The sequence below is a fragment of the Echiichthys vipera genome, assembly GCF_963691815.1.
Source record: "Echiichthys vipera genome assembly, chromosome: 7".
Lineage (NCBI taxonomy): Eukaryota > Metazoa > Chordata > Actinopteri > Perciformes > Trachinidae > Echiichthys > Echiichthys vipera.
The window spans coordinates 11,795,684-11,815,260 of NC_139832.1; the positions used below are offsets into that span (position 1 = coordinate 11,795,684).

At 38.5% G+C, this 19,577-nt stretch overlaps 1 protein-coding gene across 1 annotated transcript; it reads left to right on the plus strand.

The window, feature by feature from the left end:
- Positions 1-3,254: 3,254 nt before the first annotated feature.
- LOC310949764 (ras-related and estrogen-regulated growth inhibitor-like protein) lies at positions 3,255-4,903 on the plus strand (the record flags this gene model as incomplete). The annotated part of the gene is made up of 4 exons (XM_083917312.1): positions 3,255-3,303; positions 3,385-3,438; positions 3,518-3,594; positions 4,478-4,903. 4 exons carry the CDS (start codon positions 3,255-3,257, stop codon positions 4,901-4,903), a joined length of 606 nt encoding a protein of 201 aa, XP_083773438.1.
- Positions 4,904-19,577: the final 14,674 nt, after the last annotated feature.

Consider the following 19,577-nt stretch of genomic DNA (forward strand, 5'->3'; position numbering starts at 1 on the left):
TCTATTTTGTATGTTTTACATTTCTGTGTATTCCATTTGTGTCTCTTTGTGGCAGAAATGTGCACAGCCATTTTAAGAGGCTAATCCTCTGACAGAAGGGCAATATCAGGCCATATTGCACTACGTGATGTAAACATGACAAGCTGCACATTGTTTGAACCACCTTCAGTCGGAGAATGGCAAAAATACCAAATTTGGATGTTACAGTGTCTCATGACAGGGCACAAAGGGTCACCTTTTTCGTTTTTTTACTGGCTCTGAGTCCCCCCATCTCTGTGTCCTGGGGAGGCAGGTAGCTCACCTGGCACCCCATACACAGAGGCCGACCTGCGGCCCAGGTTTGACTTCGAGCTGTGGCCATTTGTTGCATGTTGCCCACTCTCTCCTCAACCTTATGCTGTATGTCAAATAATAAAAATAATAAAAAGATAAAAAATAAGGTTATTTAATTTGGTCTAACTTTAGCAGTTATGGACTACTCATATTTATGCAACCACAGCAGCAAAAATAAAACCTTTGTTTTCATCCAGAGGGGCAACTCAGCCAAAGTGAGCAAATGGGCTGCTGCTCGGGCAACTTTAGCTGGCCTTGTGCACGTCTTTTGGGCCTTTTGTAGACGTTTTGTGTCTCTTTGTGGTCGCTTTACATCTAATTTAGGCTTTTTGCACCGCCTTGTGGTCATTCTGTGGTTGTTTTACGTCTCTTTCTGTTTTTAGTCTTTATGCATCTATTTGTTGTGGTTTTTGCATCTATTTTTTCAGTTGTTTTATGTTTCTTTGTGGTGTTTTTGTGTCTATTTTCAGTCATTTAGTGTCTCTTGTAGTCATTTTGAGTCGATGGTAGCTTTTTTTGTGTAATCACTGACTGAGACAATGACAAAGTTTGTCATTTAACCTTATTTTTCTCCCTTTGGCATCAATTATCTAGACTGAGGTGAAAAAACAAATACAGTGACAAAACAACACAAATAATGTCTTTCTATAAAGCTAAAACATTGTTGTGATGTTATAGATTATATTGTTAGACAAATCAGGTATTTTTGGAGACATATAGTTTAACAGACTGTCATAAGACTGTTGTAAGGAAATAAATATGAATATTTATTACAAGCGGTTGAAGATGAATGAATGAATTTCCCTGTTTACGTTGCATACTAGTTTGTTTCCCTATCAGTTGTATGTCTTTGGACCAAAAACGTTTCTCACCACTGTATCTCTGCAGCTGCACAATAGGAATTTTCATGAATGTGGCACCTTCGCCTGCCAGGAAACTTAATGTGCTTCTGATATCTGTGATGAATTTCACACAGATAAGTAATGATGATAAAGGTCGTTGATGCTGGATGATGTGACTACTGGTTTATTCAAACCATTACACAGCATTGTGCTTTTTATGTTTATATTTCATTAGGGTAATTTCACACATAATGGACTTATTTACCTCGTTGTTTTAATGAGACTGTGTCACACATGCTAACACCTCTCATAATGACAAATACAGGCATTTATGAAGTAATATTTCCATTATACTGGGTTCCTTATTATAACTACATTCACAATTAATGCACCAGTAAACCAGGATAAAGGATGATGAACACAAATACATGTTCAGACATTTCTAATATACATACATGCTAAATAAGGAACGAGCACATTTATCCTATGGCACACTAACCGTTGCAATGTTTGCAGTGTTCTCCACTAAGACTATTCAACATATAATGTGTGGGATTTATGCCCAGAAATCATAACTGGGAAACAGCCAAATATTTGAATAGCCATCTTCTTTGAGCTTCCAGTCTCAGAATAATCTTATTTACATGAGATAAAAGAGAGGAACTGATATCAAAGATGATATGAAGGGCCTCTGATCTGGTTTTACTGCTGCAGCTTTAATAAGTGGCTACTGTCTCTGACGAGCCTTTGTTACGACAAGACATTGAGGAAAAAAACATGTTTTAGTAAAAGTGTATATTCAAATGATACCTGACTTGATCCTTCATGACTGCATATGAGAAACTACTGTGAGATCGGATTAAAATGGGAAAGTGTAAGTAAAACTGGAAAAGATAGACTATTTTCTCTCTTTCTCCGGAATGATAAAGGTCTCTCTCTCTCTCTCTCTCTCTCTCTCTCTCTCTCTCTCTCTCTCTAGCACACACACACACACACACACACACACACACACACACACACACACACACACACACACACACACACACACACACACACACACACACACACACACACACACACACACACACACACACACACACTGTGGGTCTGTTTTCGTTCAGCCAATCAGATTCCAGCCGGTCTCCGTTTCTGGTTCCAGGAAGCAAAATAAAGTTTTTTGTCGAAGACATTTATTGAAATCTACTTCCCCCTTGTGGTTGATGTTAATATCGCAGCAGCAAATAGAGAGAAATTGATCTCTTATATGTATTGGACTGGTGGTACAACAAAAGGTGAACTGCTGCAACTCTTATATGTACCTAGACCTGTAATCCAAATAGTCAGACGTACTTCCTTCACCTTTAGCTTTAGAGCAACTTGTGTTTATTGATTTACTCCAGTTTTCAGTAGTATTCAGGTACTAATACCACAACACTCCATTACACGTACAAATCCTGCATTAAAAGAATATTACTTAAATAAAAGTGTGTCAGCAAAATACATCAGAAGTAAACTTAGAATTATGCAAATGCAGAAACATGATCCCTGTGAGTTTTATCATATATTAGATTGTTATTACTGCTGCATTCATACGTAAGCAGCAGCTCAATATTGCAGTTGATTGAGTTTGAGCTATTTATATATTTTATTATACTATATTACAACGTTATATCTGTGTGTAAATATTTGCAAAGTAGCTGTCAGATAAATAATAAGATAATAGTAACATAATAAAAAGTGCAATATTTTCCTCTGAAATGTAAATGAAAATATGAGTTTATGCAGATTTCCCTAAAAATGTCATTACAAAATAACGCGTCTATTCGGCATTTCAGGAAAAGCATAAATATAGGCTACAAAAAGCCATGATGTTGTTTTTTTTCACTCACCTGCTCACTTCAGCTCCTGCCACACACGGGCCTATGTGCGAGAGCACGTGCAGGAGACCTCATTAAATTATTGCTGTGAAGGGTGATTTGTCCACCCCTCCCACCTGTGTGTCCTATAATAAGAGCTTCAGCCGCTTCCTCCGCCTCACATGGAGCTCAGCTCCACACACAGACAGCTGTCTCACTGAACATGGATGCCAACATTGTTGTTATGGGGACAGAAAGCGTCGGGAAATCAGGTGAATACATTTCTGCAGCAGGAGAAATAGTTGTAGCATACGTTTCTGTTGCACATGCGTTAAAAATGTGTTGTCTTTCAGCCCTGACTGTGCGTCTCTTAACTCGAAGATTCATCGGAGAGTATGGAGATATTGGTAAGTTTCTGTTTTATCGATGCAATGCAGCCTTTAAATTTCACTTTAACTTTCCATTAACTTAACTTATGTCTTGCAGAATCCATCTATAGCCACAGTTTTATCCTGGATGGGAGGGAAATCACTCTCAATATTTGGGATTCACCTTATTCAGAGGTGAGCAGAGATCTAAATATCTGGCAGTTGCTATGAATTATTAAGATCATTTCTGAGCTTAATAATTCTTATTCTGCTGACAAGCTGTGTTGTTAGTGGCAGATGAAGTACTCTTAAATCCTAAAGTGTAGTAAAAGAAATACTACAATGTAAAAATACTCCATGACAAGTAAAGTTACTTCCTTCAACATGTGTAAGTGAAAGTGCAGCAAAATGTGCCTTGAAGGTCATGGACTTTTAAAACAGTATGTTGTTTAAGCAGTATTTAAATGCATAATACATTTTTACTATATTTTTCGTGTGATCTATTATAATTGATCATATTTCAAAAAAATCTTAATCTGCAAGGTAACTAATAACTGTAGCTGTAATGCAAAAAAAAGTACACTATTTCTGTCTGAATTGTTGCGGCTTTGAAGTAGATATGACAATATGTGCCTTCAAAATGTCTATTGTACATATTTTTCTATATCGTTTCTATCACAATGTTGAAAAACCAAATTGCAAAACAACAATATTTACACCATTTGGCTTTACATATTGATCATTGCACGTTATGTTCATTTAAACTTTAACGTTCTTAAGAAAATACTTTTCATTTGTCATAATTCATACATGAGTATACAAAAATAGGCTGTACTGTGCGATTTTTTTCATATAAACTATTTATTTGTTCCGAAATCCGAAAACATGCTATGTCCTGTTATATATTGTTATCTAGATATGAAAATACCTGTATCGGGATAGAACCTTTTGGCCCTATGTAGAAGTATAATGTGACAAACTGGAAAAACTCAAGTGGTATTTTTGTACATAAGAACAGTATTTGATTAAAAGTATTTTGATACTTTCCACCATGAATTGAAATGATCTGGTTTCACAGGATTGGACTTCGGAGACGTCACTCTTTGAGAAGAAGGTCCAGTGGGCGGATGGCTACGTTCTTGTCTACAGCATCTGCGACAGAGCCAGTTTCAACACCGTCAGCAGGCTCATTCAGACCATCAGGTCCACTAAAGACTACTTGAATGCAGACAAAGTGCCCATAGTGATTGTGGGTAACAAGAGGGACCTGCACCACAGACGTACAGTGCTGAGCGAGGAGGGCCGTCTGCTGGCTCTCCACACGGACTGCCACTTCTACGAGGTGTCAGCGGCTGAGAACTACCACAGCGTGCTCATGGTGTTTCACGGGCTGGTGGACAGGTTGAAGGATGCCAAACTGACCGTGAAGAGGTCTCTGGGGTTGAGGGGCATAGTGAAAAGCATGTCTGCAGTGTTCACCAGGAGACGGACGGACTCCTTTTAGTAAGAACTTGACAGAAGAGGAAGGACTTTTCTATGAGTCTGCATGAGAAAGGTTACACATTATGTTTATTCAACTGGATGGATATCAGTCTCAGTGAAAGATTATCATGTTACTGTGCCAAAGGTAACAATGAAGTCTCCTGGAGCGAAGACACAGCAGAGATGGGAGCTGCTTTTCATTATTACAAAGTGTGGAAAGACTCCAGAGGGAGAAAAAAAAGCCTGGAGACAAAACAAATTCACAGATGCTTTTTAGAAACAAGCTCGGAGGTTAGCCGCACTTCAGGCTACATGAGACTGATGCAATGATTGTCTCATTCATTATACAGACACTTGACACGTAACTAATATACTATTGTGTGCAACGAAGTATGCAAAGCTGTGGCTTCAGATTGGGAGAAGTTTTATGCACAAATGAAATGTGCCTTTACTCATGTTAATGACCAAAGATTCATCAAGTCACAATTCACAAACTTTCGTAACTGAAAAATGTCCTGCTCAGTCCTGTTTTATTTATTCAAGTCTGAACACTGTGAAACTAAGTGTTTTCTATATTTATGAGCTCTCCCATGTTTGATTCATTAATAATGGGTCATCTACTGAAATGTATTGTCTGTCTAAACCATGTTTTATGGCTGACCAGGATTTAAATAAAGCATTTCAAATGTTGTTGTTTTTTTACTGTAGCATGATTATTCATATACCTTTTTATAAGGAGTGCTGATAATGGGTCAACTTCAGATCAGTAAGGATTTGGGAGAAACTCAGTGTCCTCGTCATTGACTGGACGAAGGATGGTCTCTTACTGATTACGTTATCTGACAATCCCAATACTTTCTCTTACAGCAAATCAGCCTTAAAAGATGTTTTGGGATCTTTTATCACATTGAAAATGCTCTTCTAAAAGCAATTGCACAGTTCTTAAAGTCTGTTGCATGTAGAGATATATAATAAAGTATTCGGTAATACTGTGTTCTTTGAATGGGATTATCCACACAGGTGATTTTGTCTTTAAAGCATTCATATACCTGAGTAAATCCTCTCACTTCTCACTCAGTCTTCACAAATCTTAAATCATGCTGAAACTTTAGAGCCATCCTCTTTTCCTATGACAATCTGTGAATTCCTCTCTGAAACTGGGAGACCATGAAAAGTTCCTCTAATTTATGGCCGGCCTGCTCCAGTGAACTTGGTCTGACCCCCCCAACATTAGGCGGCAGACAAGTCTATTCTTCTTTTCCTCCCTTTGGCCTCTGGCTTTTGGTGTCAGGAAAATGTCCATCTCTATGGCTATTAAGGCAGCAGCATGGGAGGGAAAATGACAGGTAAGCTGGTGGCAGCTCCCCCTCTTTTCTATTCTCATGTGTGAGGAATCTGACAGGAACAAGTAAGACAGGAGCAGCCTGGCCCCTGCAGGTCCTTGTCACAGTCTCTGGTCACTTTACAGCACAAATCTGAATTAACCTGACAAACCTTTTGTACCTCAAAAGATACTTTGGGGACGTGTAGCACACAAAATACAAGATGCACTTTTAAGACGCATGAATTACATTTAGGCAAAACAAAGTGTGTGTAAAAAGATGTCAAAGGGCATTTATAAAGCACTTAACGTTGGTAAATTAACTTCATGTGCATTAGTTGCGAGCCAAGTGTCACGAAAATATACTGTGGGCACAATATTTTGGCAACTCAGTACATGTTGCTTGTATCATATAGCTAATGGTACAAGAAGTGACACTTGATGATCCTTAAACAGCTGTGCATCATCATGTATTACATCTGACACTGACTCAGAACAAAATATTTGTGTTTGGTTCACTGTCATGCAGCCTTTAAAGATATAATACTTTAATGCCTCACAGCACATCTCAGATATCTATCACATTCATCTAAGAGACCCTATTCTAAATTGTATTTTGTGTGAATTTTCTCCATCATTGCACATGTATTTTGTATTGCCTTGATCTATTTGTATTTGTATTTTTATTTTTATTTTTATAAAAGCCCATAGGGACGGATCAGATTGTGAACACTATGACATGTAGCACCAGTCTATTCTATTTTGTATTCTGTTTCTGCAAAAACGAATGAAAGTGCACTTTTTTTTGTAAGATTTTGCATATTCCACACATGATATTATAACAGACTGAGGGTGATCTGTTGAGTCAGAATAACAATACAAGGTATCATTTTTCTGAAACTAACTGTTAATGGGAAGTGCTTCATGACATGACACTGCCAACCATATTGGAACAATAGATGGTATTGTCAGTAACAGTGTTTAGAACCTGCTTTCAAACAGGCCCTGGAGCAAGAAACCAGTCTTCACATCATTATGCGGTACTTGCAGTGTCTCTATCCGTGAGTTAATGTTGTTCATACCAGGGTTCGGACGTGCAGGTAGAGCTGGCACATGTGCTTGTGTGATGGTGTGATTGTTGTGAGACTGAGCTGTTATCTTGAGTCACAAATCCAGCTTGATATGTTTGTTAACAACACCATTTTAATAAAATTGCATATCGTGACTCTCACCTTTGAACATCTAGTCAAAGAGTAACTAAATCACTGGACCCTGACAGGATGCTTTAAGCCAAAGTCACTTAGTAAGTGAGTGCACAAGGAAGTATAATATTGATGAAAAAAACATAAAGAACACTTTTTAATGGTGTGTTCCTTTTGAATTTGAGCTGTCGAACTTCTATCTGTGGACATGTTAGGGCGTTTTGTATACGCGAGTAAAACCCCACTGTGAAATAAGTAGTTTTCAGACGTGTATTGGCACGCAGTCAACTCAGTTGTGACGTCGTTCCCAGCTTCCGAGGTAAATGGAAAGCAGCAGTAAGTTTCTCAGACGATACTTATGGTCCCTAAAAACAAATCCAGATCAAACAATGAAGTCACCAGCAGTCGAAGTTTGGACTTTTAATGTATTTGTAATGATTTTTCATCTATAATGCCTGCTGTCCTTGTGCTCCATCATACTTACAGGTTACATACATACATACAGGATCTCCTAGTCTCTTCTCTCCTGTTACATGATTGCCTTATTGTGATAGTACCAGACAGGTGTATCGCTTCCTCTTAAGTGGTTGAAGTGCATTTAACTTCTTTCATCTGAGCATCTACAAGGTCAACATCATCAAAAGACAGCTGATGATTTGTTGTAGAGATTTATGTTCTAGCTTTGCCTGCAGGTATTCAGAGTGTCTCTGTTGCTTTGGTTTCAAAGAAACAAAACCTCCATGGAAGTAAAATTGTTCAACCAACCTTCATCTACAAGGAATAAAAAACAGCATGAAACGATTTCTGCATTCTTTCTAGGATTGATTGAAAAAATAACGTCAGAGAAATCGTATATCTGAAATGTAGTCAAAATATACCAAAAACATTCTAATTATATCACACGCATCAATATCTCAAAGCTTCGGGTCACATTTTAGACCTCAACTGGACACTGTTCCCTGCCTGGATGGCAGCACGTTTTCAAAAGGACATAATTGATCAATGCAGTCACACAACGTCATTGTCTTTTCCCTTATTCAATCTAAGCAGGCCTTATTTCATTACTGAGCAACTTAAATAGGATATATGGCAAGTTCAGGAACCAGGTGAACGAAGAAATCAAAGAAAGGGTGAGACAGTACTGCGCTGAACACAAAAATGAACAAATGTGAACTGAAAGGTCTTGTAAAATGTGTTTAGTTGCAGTAGGACACTCCGGTCCATACAGCACCTACAAAAGCAGGGAAAACAATCTACTGTAATGTTATTTATTTATGTGTTTTTTTTCTGTCAAACTGGATGATAAAATAAAGTTCTATGGCATTCATTCTCTGTATGTATTTATCAGGCCATACAATGATGATAGCAATCATATCACATTCACACAATAACAAATTAAATAATTATATATATATATATAATTGTTATTTTTAATGCACTGGTATCAGATTGCTACTTGGTATTGGTCGAAATTCAAGTTTGGGTCTCAGAATCGACATCGGGAAGGAAAACATGTCTCGCTAAAATTAACTTTGTTTTTCATGTTTAGTTTATAGTTTATTGGGATCTGACAATGGTTCCTAGCTGAGAAATAGACATATTGGTTTAACTTCCTTAAAGTGTAATAGTTATATTGTGGTTCAATAGAACTGAACTTCTATAATCGACTTGTTTGGCTGCCTTTTGATGATGTTGTCCTTGTAGATGCTCAGATGAAAGGAGAGTTAAATGCACTTCAACCGCTTAAGAGGGAGTGATACACTTGGCCTCTACTCTCATGTAACAGGAGAGAAGAGACTATGAGATTCTAAGTATGATGGACATGGACAGCAGACATTATAGATGAAAAATCCACAGACTTGTCTTGTTTTAAAACTAATTAAGAAAGTCCATCAAAAAGTCCAAACTACGACTGCTGGTGACTTCATTGTTTGATCTGGATTTGTTTTTAGGGACCACAAGTATTGTCTGAGAAACTTGATGCTGCTTTCCATTTACCTCAGAAGCTGGGAACGACGTCACAACCGAGTTGACTGCCTGCCAATACACGTCGGAAAACCACTTATTTCATAGTGGGGTTTTACAAACGTATACAACGCCTTAACATGTCCACAGTTAGAAGTTTGACAGTTCAAATTCAATAGAACGCACCATTAAAAAGTGTTCATTTTTTTATAAACTCCAGGTTCTCTAACTACGTTGTTGGTGCTACATTTTATGGGTAGGGACTGTTGTCATGCTACTACAGAGGTTTGGTGCTATTTTGAGCTATATTCGTGGTTCAAGAAAGCCATTTGGATGGTTTAGCGCTCCACCCCAAGCTACTCAGTGATAACCAATTCTGGCTGCTAGCGACTGAAGTGTACTCCAGGTCCCCGCGTCCTATGTTCCTTGCTTTGGATGTGACCAGGGAAGTCCCTGCTTTTCACAGAAAGGGTCCTATGTTTCCCGGTCTGTTATTTTTTCCACAATCAGTCCCAAATTCCACGGCAAATAGGCCTATGTAGACCCTAACATTACCCCCTAACCCTGACCCTAATCCTGACCCTAACAGTAACCCCTAACTATAATGAAATGCTGAATTAAATCAGCAAAGGCATAGGCTTATGCGATCAGGGAACATAGGACCCGGGGAAAATAGGGGTGACCCCCTAGTGACTGTCTGGGATTTCTCTGGTATAAGGTGATCATCCACTTGTTTGAGGTAGATTGAAATGCTGAAAAGACTGTGGGGTCCAATTTCGCCAGAGTTAGGGTACACTTTAAGCAACTTGCCACTTTAACCCTTAGGGTTCCGTACAGAAAAAACAATCATTAGTGGTCAATATCTAACTCCTAGAATTAAAGCAAACAGAATTTTCAAAATATCAAACTATTCCTTTAAATTGTAAACCACAAGTCAAGCCCACTCACTTTTATGGGAGGAAAATGATCAGAATTTTGTCACATAACAAACAGCATGTAATGTCCCCTGATTCTGTCGAGGCAGACTCACACCTGCACTCTTACCTTGTGGCATTACAGGCTTTGTCAACCTGACAATGACTTTTAATTTCCCAATACTGGATTTACACAGGGGGTCTGGAATGTGTGGACTGTATAACAAACTAAGGTGCCCAATGAACCTTTTCCTTAACCAGATTTAATAAGAAATGTGTTAACTGTTCAAGAATGCCAACTATCCCTTTGCTAATACCCTTTGGACATTGCTGAGCTCCCCTGCAAAGACTTAAGGACCCCCTGCAGCGCTCTGCAGCTCAACAGCTTTCCAAATAAGGTCCTGGCATGTACACAAAGTCACCATAATTCAGCGCTAATGTAGTGAAAGTTCAAAGTTCAGTAGAACTCGCACTTTTTAATGGCTTATCTGGTGCTTCTTTGTGCTTCATGAGCCCAACAGCACTTTTGCAAATAGTAAGAAAACCTGAGTACCTTTTGCATTGTGCTAGATTGTTACTGCAATTTTATTGTCATTCTACCATTTTCTATTCTTATTTCAAACACCCACTAAAGGCAGCGGTGTCAATGTTTATTTGACAAGTTGTCAAGTGCTCTTTAATGCGTATAATAGGTTCATGAGAACATTTGTAGTTAGAGTAACGGGCACAGCAGGTTTCTCTGCCATTATGTAAACATTAATATTCTCGTACCAGAGAGCATTTCTGAAATTTGTCATAGAGACACTACAGAGTTTACTATAGAGCCAAACTGTCAGCCGCAAGTGACACAATACTTAAAACGGATTCGAATTTACTACATTTCTCAACGATAATCAAATGTCAAAACAAGCAATCTGCATTTAAGGTTTAGCATCTAAATTAATTATAACTAACATGATCCTGCAGATATAATTTGCTCCTTTCAGCCTTTAATAATCAGACACACCACTGAGTGCAGGGTAGTCATGACTGGAGGGCAGTGCTGATGATGCTTTGATCTAATAAAAAGTGGGTGATTGTGTTGGAAAAACGTTTCCTCTCCCATGAAGGTTTCATGTTGAGGGGAGGTTATACAGAGTTTCACACGTGAGCTAGTAAATGAAATAAGCATGGTGATGAGTGACTCATCACACTGTTATGGGTGTTGACCAGGTCGCCCCCCTGCAGCACACCCTGTCTGCAGTAACTGGCCATAGGTGGTCTCATACAGATTCACACATAAAACCATGTATTGATATTTTAATTTATTTGTTGAAAAAGAGTCTGTATTTCACCTACTGTGGAACATACATAAGGAAAACTGGTATGGTGTAAAATTACAAGTAGTTGTGTTTAATATTTCATATTCATGGTCAGATAAGCACAAATCCGTCACCCTCTGTTTATGTTTTTAGACTTAATTAACACTTACATTTTCAACTAATCGGCTTCATCATCTGTTTGGACCAGATTTCATTGATTGATTGTGTCAGATACATGGCCCCATAAACTGTCCCTGCAACACCTCCTAATATGACAGTCAATAATATCCAGTTTACATGCAACATGCTTCACGCAGCATGTGCATAACGTTCCCTCTCAATATACATATACATCTGAACAGCTTTGGCTGATTCCCAAGATGAACTTGCTGCAGGGGTCCGATGTGGTGTAAAAGCCCCTTTGTCTGATAATCATTCTCTGAATTATGTTGAGAAAAGGGGAGTTGCAGGGAATGTGTACTGAATGTGAAGAATGCCATTGCTTGCATTTCCAAAGAATTTCTCTGAGAGCTACTTTCAGGGTCACACAGCAAGACATCCAGTGGTAGGTCAAATATTACGTAGACAGACATTACAGTTATCTTTAATAGTAATGGATCCTTAAGGCTTCAGGCATTGAAATCTCCTGTTGTTGGGCCAAATGCAGAGAAACACCATGGACTAATTACAATGCCATGTCACACCTGTGGAAAATTTAAAGACTTCTTGCTGTGGCAGCAGAGCTCACCACTGACTCTGAATCCTGAAAGACCCTCATTCACAACTGAATTTCACAGCAAGATGTTATTTAATCAAATTTAGGATGTTATCAGTGAGCCAAATCCAATTTTCTAAGCGAGTGAGCAGAATGCAATCGATAATGTCAAAAGCAGAAAAGGTCCAATAGATTTGGGGAAACAGCAGTCACCTCTGTGTCAAATGAAATGGGGAAATAGGCAGGCATCAGGAGCAGCGCTGCGGTAAACTCTGAAACCTGAATAAAAAGGGGTTAATGAAGTTTTGGGAATTTGTTTAGAAAAAGAAGCAGTAATGCAATATTTCTTTATGGGGCCAAGATGAGCAGTTTGGATCTTAGCTCAGATAAAGTGTCTTTACCACTGGGGGGCTCCAAAGTCATGACATTTTTGTAGCCTTATGACTTCCATGTCTCTTTTTTTATTATAAAGCAGGTTGCTACATAAATACTGTAAACCACAAGTGCTTTAAACAAGCCATCAGGACTTCTGTACAGTTGTGATTTCACAATTATACTATATAAGTATCGAAAATGCTGCTAAAGTGCCGTTACAGTCATTCCTCTGCTGCAATGACGATGCAGGGATGCCAAGAGTGCAGATGTGGACGACTAATCGGAGCAAACTGGGCTTTTTCCAAAGGGGAGTTTAAAGAGACAGGCACTAAAACATATCGTTTCAGACAGAGGGTGAATACAGGTATAATAAGACAGACACTATGAGGAAACATGATGCGTTTTTTGATCATTAAAGGGGACGGATCTGATATCAATATATCGATTCAATATATCAGAATATTAATATAGCAGCAAACAAATATTTACTATATGAAGATATTGGAGTCATGGCGTCTTGAGCAGAGAAGGGAGTCACTCTCACTGTGTGTGGCCGTGAGTGCATGTGAGTGTCTTGCGCATCAGTATCAAATGCCGAGAGCCATCTCAAAACTTTGGTATTTAAAGAATATGAGAAATGGTTTGTGATAATCGTATGGAGACAACTTTTTCTTTAGTATTTTGAGTAAAGCAACTTTAATGTTGTGATTGGTTCTGGATAGTCTCTCCCCCTCCTTTTTAATCGTTGTTTTTGTCTCCCTCTGTCGGTGTTTTTCTGTATGCGCTTTCTTTCTGTTTTCTGTTTTGAGTTTGTTTTCCTGGCAGGTGATTCTTGTCTGCACTAATCACCTGCCACTCTGTATATCAATCCGGTACTGAGCCTCACTCAGTGCCGGATCATACCCTCTACTTACCCTGATGTCTCCCTGTGTACCTGTTCCTCTTGTGTCCATTCATCTCGTCAGTTTGTATCTAGTTCTTCGTGTTTTTCCTTTGTGTTAGTGCACCTTTTTGTAAATAAGTTTTATTAAATTTGTTAATCGCTCTCCTGAGTTCCATGTCTGTATTTGGATCCTCTCTTCCGTCGTCACACATGACATTTAAAGCATGTAAAAATGTTCAATTTGAACCCAAACTAAATGAACCCAAATGAAACCCAAATTAAAAGAATAGTAAATAGGCATTTTGGGAATTGCTTTCTTGCTGAGAGTTAGATGAGAAGATTGATACCACTCTGATGTGTGTAGGGTAAATATGAAGCTACAGGAGCCACTTTGCTTTTCTCAGCACAAGACTGGGAAAATGGAGAAACAACCTGGCTCTGTCCAAAATTCAACTCCCTTAAGCTCACTCATGTTATATTTTGTTTCTTTCATTCCTACAGAAACTGGGCAGATACGATATTGGTTTCAGTCTTCTCTATTAACTCTCAAAGAGCATATATGTGTATTTCCCAAAATGTTGAACTACTCCTTTAAATTAATCTTTTCAGATTAAAATGGAAACCATATTGTTTTATAATGGGTTTGTTTATATAAAGGTTTTCTTTATTGATCTCGACAACATGTTATTAGTAATAAAAACCTAATCTAAAGCAATGAGACATGGTTTAGTGTCTCTCTATGATAGTGGCACACAGAGTGTGTAAGACCAGCTCCCTCGATTCATGTCTCTGTGTTGAGCAAGATGATAGCCATGTGACTGTAAGCCTCATTGCTCAAAGGGCTGTCCAGAGTCAAAGTCTTCTGGAGCCGGGCAGCAAGCCAACGAGACAGACTCCTGTTACCCTGGTAACATCAGATGTTTGGAGGGAATGCAATCAATACTGGACAGGAAAATTAGAACTGGGGTATGTCTGACGACCCACCTCTCATCATCACCCTCACTTAACATCATTATCTAGAACACCTGATGATGGATAAATAAGATGAGGCATCACAAAACCACAACAAATTCAGTGTAATGTAAAAATATTTTGGCGACTAAATTATTCAAACATTAAGCTCATTGTATTCCTGTTTACACTCATGCATAAGGTTTCAGTCTAATAAGGTGATTTCAAGTAGAGTGCTGAAGCCCTTTGGGTCATTTCAATAATTAAAATATTGCTCATTATCCTTAAAAGGTGCTGTTGCAGCTCCGGCATGAACAGTTTTAATAAGTAGGAAGAGAAAGAAAGAAAAGAAGATGTAAATGTATAGAAAAATTACACATATTTGGAGAAATGCACTTTATATGTTTATAATGGAAGCCCACTATAATCTGTTTATTCTTTAATTTTCTACATTTCTACTTATCTGTTTATGACCAGTTGTCTGTTTTGAATTATTGGCTATATTTTACAAAAAAGTGATCTTTACTGCACAACATTAACCTATAAACTCTGTATAAGGATATAAATAAACCCTGAAGACAAAACAATACAAGGGAGAAAGGAAAGATAAACACACTGAGTAGGTTATGTTTTCTTAGATTACATCAATTCTTTATAAATACCTTTTTTATAGTACAAAAAGAAACCTATCCAAGTGTTATAAATATGAAACGTACAGAGAACGTGTTAAATTAACAGTCTTTGTGAAAGTTCATTATCTGGTCTGTAGGTAGCACACAAACTGTATTTCGACAAATGATCACAGGAGGGCAGCTGTGTCTAAATAAAGAAACCCTGCTCAGTGAACTCTGTACTGAGTGAGCTGTCTCCCTCCCTCCCTGTCTGTATTTCTGTCTATCTATTTCTATTTCAGTATCTTTCTCTTTGTTCTTCTGTTTGTCTGCCAAAACAGACATTCTCAATCACAGTTTTGGACAATCTAAATATCAGAAAATAACAATAATCTCATTTGTTTTGATTGGCCTTACATTGTGTTTGGTGGCCCTGGTCTGTGTGGACCAGGATTAGTGGCTGTAGAGGGTGCGCACACATTTGAATGTTGTTTGAAAGCTCCTGTTGAAGCACAAGAATTAATCTGTGGACCATTTCCAGAGTGTTGGTAAGTGTCGATCTGGAGCCAAGGTGCTGCATACGGTGAAGAATAGTGGCGTGCTGACAGCAATACACAAGCGAGAATGGAGGGTAATTGCAGAAGAAAATACTAGTTGTGCATTCAGACTTGGGAGCTGCTCCACGACACTGTTTACATTTCTGTGCAACCATTTTGTGAGCAATTTTGTTCAATTGCAGAGTTCAGTTTTAGTGAAAATAGGGAAACATTCATGTAGTGGATTATAAAATAAAAGTGTTCAGTATATGAGAATTCAAAACATTTGGCTTTGACACCACCAGCCTGACAATGCATGTTATTAACATTTTTAGCTACGCTAGCTAAGTGACTGGAAATGGCAGTGATCCAAAACTTTGGTGCGTATATCAGCAACATTGTTCAGACAATTATGGTCACCAGAGAATGAACCATACTGACTTCCATGATTGCCTGACTTTCCTTTTAGCACCACCATAAGGTCCACATTTGTGTTTTTGCAGTTTTCTCATTCACTTTAACTCTATTCTTTAATGACAATAATGTTTTTCAAAACAGCACCTTCAAATTTCTCAACAATTTGTTCTGCACAACAGATTTGAATTTCAAGCCATCAAATGCGAAATGATCCATTCAGTGATCAAAAAAATGTCAGACATACATATTCTAGAGATTTCTTTGCCTTGCATACTTCTGCACCCCAGAAGTGCTTGGACCGCACTCATTTGTTTCATTTACTTTAATCGCCACTACATACCTGTTACATTTCATGGCTGTTCGTTGCATGGCCGGGCTGCTTTCATGGTGACAAAATCTGGTCACAGACAGACAGACAGACAGACAGACAGACAGACAGACAGACAGACAGACAGACAGACAGACAGACAGACAGACAGACAGACAGAAAACACCTAGAAAAATACCTACTTCAGTAGGTATGTGATACCAATCAGCCTCAGCTGCATATTTTGTTAGTAAAGGTAAGCATGCCAACACACTAAACTAAGATGGTCAGCATGGTTTCCTGCTGCCAGAGTAAAATGTTGGCACTGTACATTTCTGCAAAACACAGATATCTCATTATTATCTCTCATTATTTATTTATTGTAAATCTCAGCATTTCTGTACCCCTGCCCGTTCATATTTCTACAATGCCGCAATACTGTGTTTCCTGTTGTTTGAACAGATCTCAGTCCATCCACAACGGGATTGTCATCTTAACGCTTTCCTATCGATGTAAAGGTATCTCACTGTAGAAAGAAGCAATCATAAAAGGTTCACAGGTACAACCATTGTTTGTTTTGTTCGCAAGAGCATTTGGACCTGGAAATAGTAATTTGAGAGGGTGTTAGGAAAGGGTAGACTTAAAAACCGGATTGTGGGAATACCAGTGAAGCAACTGGGATTTTTTTTTTGATACATTACAGTCTTGCTAGTATGACCGCTTCATAAAACTAGCTGACCTACAGTAGCAGCAGGAGAGTGATAGCACTGCATACTTTAATGGTAACCACCCCCAGCTTCAAGCCAGTGGAGTTGACTTAACTCTAATACTAAAGATGAGATGAGATGAAATAAGATAAGCCTTTATTCGTTCCACAGCTGGGAAATTTGCAGTGTTACAGCAATAAGGGGATAGTGCAATAAGCAAAGCATCAGTAAAAATGCAAGATATAATAAATGGTAAAAAACAAAAACAAAAAAAAAAAGAATTAAAAAATCAAGTATAGTAAAAAGCCAAATCTAATAAGTTAAGGGGGAATACACAATATTTTCAGTATTACACAGAGGAAATGTTGATATTGTACATGTGGTCTACTGGGAGCGCTGTTGATTAGAAAGTGCTGCTGCGATATCCACTGACCAAATGTCTATTGTACAGAGGGAAGAGAAGGAGGAGGGACACCCCTGTAATCTTAGAGCAGATCAAGACAAAAGTATATATTGGTTAATTGAGTCAATCGTTTTGTCCACATTAAAATAATTTAGCTTCCTCAGTAAAACCGTCATTGTTGTGCCACAGAGTGGATGGTGTTTGTATTATCCTTCCATTTCGGTTTGTCATCGACGATTGCATCTGTACAGTAGGTATTCACAGTCTCTGCTATAACTGTCTGAAATGGAGTGGGTGTATTTTTTTTTAATCGGTCAGCATGTCCTCTCTTTTTGCTTAGATCGATCTTTAGTGAGTGGCTTTACACCAATCAATAAGATCATCTAAAAGCTCTCATTGTGTACTCTTCTCTAAATCCTCTCTTTAAAAAAATCAATGAGTAAATCGATATTTTAATAAAAAGCAAAGCATGTTGTGGACAAATGTCTATTTCCAGACTACATAATATTCTAAATTATAATATACACTGTAGTAAGACATGAGTTAGTGAATTCAAGACACATTAGATGATAGTTTTCATTCACGTGGGTCCTGACAGTTTCCCAAACATGGACAGTCTGCATTTGCATAGAAAAGCAGCAGCTGAAATCTGGAGCTTGAAGGCCCTGACTTTTTTTTTTTTGCTCAATGAGCTTCTTAGTATTAGTGGTGGGTTCTTAACATGAACTTTCTCTTCTCACTGGCTAAAAGTGGGTGGGATGTAGTTGTGCTACACCCACACTGTCCTCATGGATGATGATGATGATGATGATGATGATGATGATGATGATGATGATGATGATGATGATGATGATGATGATGATGATGATGATGATGATGATGATGATGATGATGATGATGATGATGATGATGATGATGATGATGATGATGATGATGATGATGATGATGATGATGATGATGATGATGATGGGCGGCTGTGGCATGGTGGAAGAGTGGGTCGTCCTCTGTTCGAGAGATTGGTGGTTTGATCCCCATCTCCCCCCGGTCCACATGTCGAAGTGTCCTTGGGCAAGACACTGAACCCTGAATTGCTCCCTGTGCTGCGCATGGGTGTGTAAATGTGGTGTGAATGGTTAGATCAGATTAGATGGTATGTAGATGTCCACTGCCATCAGTGTGAATGTCTGTGTGAATGGGTGAATGTGACAGACACTGTGAAGCGCCTTGAGTAGTCAGATGACTAGAAAGGCGCTATATAAGTACAAGTCCATTTACCATTTACCATGATGATGATGATGATGATGATGATGATGATGATGACGATGATGATGACGATGATGATGACGATGATGATGATGATGCAGCAGATTAGCCAAGCTTTTAATTAGCAAACTCTAAATAAACAATGGTTTAAATATCTTGCTCACAAATATTCACTGTTCGATTGGAAACTAAGTTCTCAAACTGTCGCATCACTAAACATTTATCCGGCATCCATCCCATCAAACGTGATATGATCGTCCATAAATTTCACAGATAATGCCACTAAAAATACAACCAATACTCTGTGTACTTAAAAGTAACTTGTGCTGCAGATCACAGAACCCAACTCTCCTGAGCAATGAGTCAGTGGTCTGGGTTTTAAAGATGGATGTATAGGATGTATTCAAGCTGTTTACATTCCTTGTGAGCCAAATATCGCCTTCAACCCACAGTTTTGTTTCCATCTGTTAAGCAATGTGGGGGATTGGTAGGCGTTTAGTGGTTCTCATCAGGTCTCATGTTTAGTCTGCCTTGTTGTGAAACACCCAATGAATATATTACCCTATATAGGAGCTGTGGCACCATGTGGAGCAAACTGTGACCAGGACGCTAATAATGCCATTCTGATGAACAAATGCAAGAGTGGTGATTTTATCCCACTTCACAGTTGAGGACTTGTATTCCAGCATTCATAGATGCCTTGATGTTGTTCTGAATGCAATGTGGGATGCTAAATCTTACCAGATTCTCAGCATGAACACACATTGGGTGTTTCACTTATTTCCAGGGTTCCCACGATCATGGAAAATCTGGAAAAGTCATGGA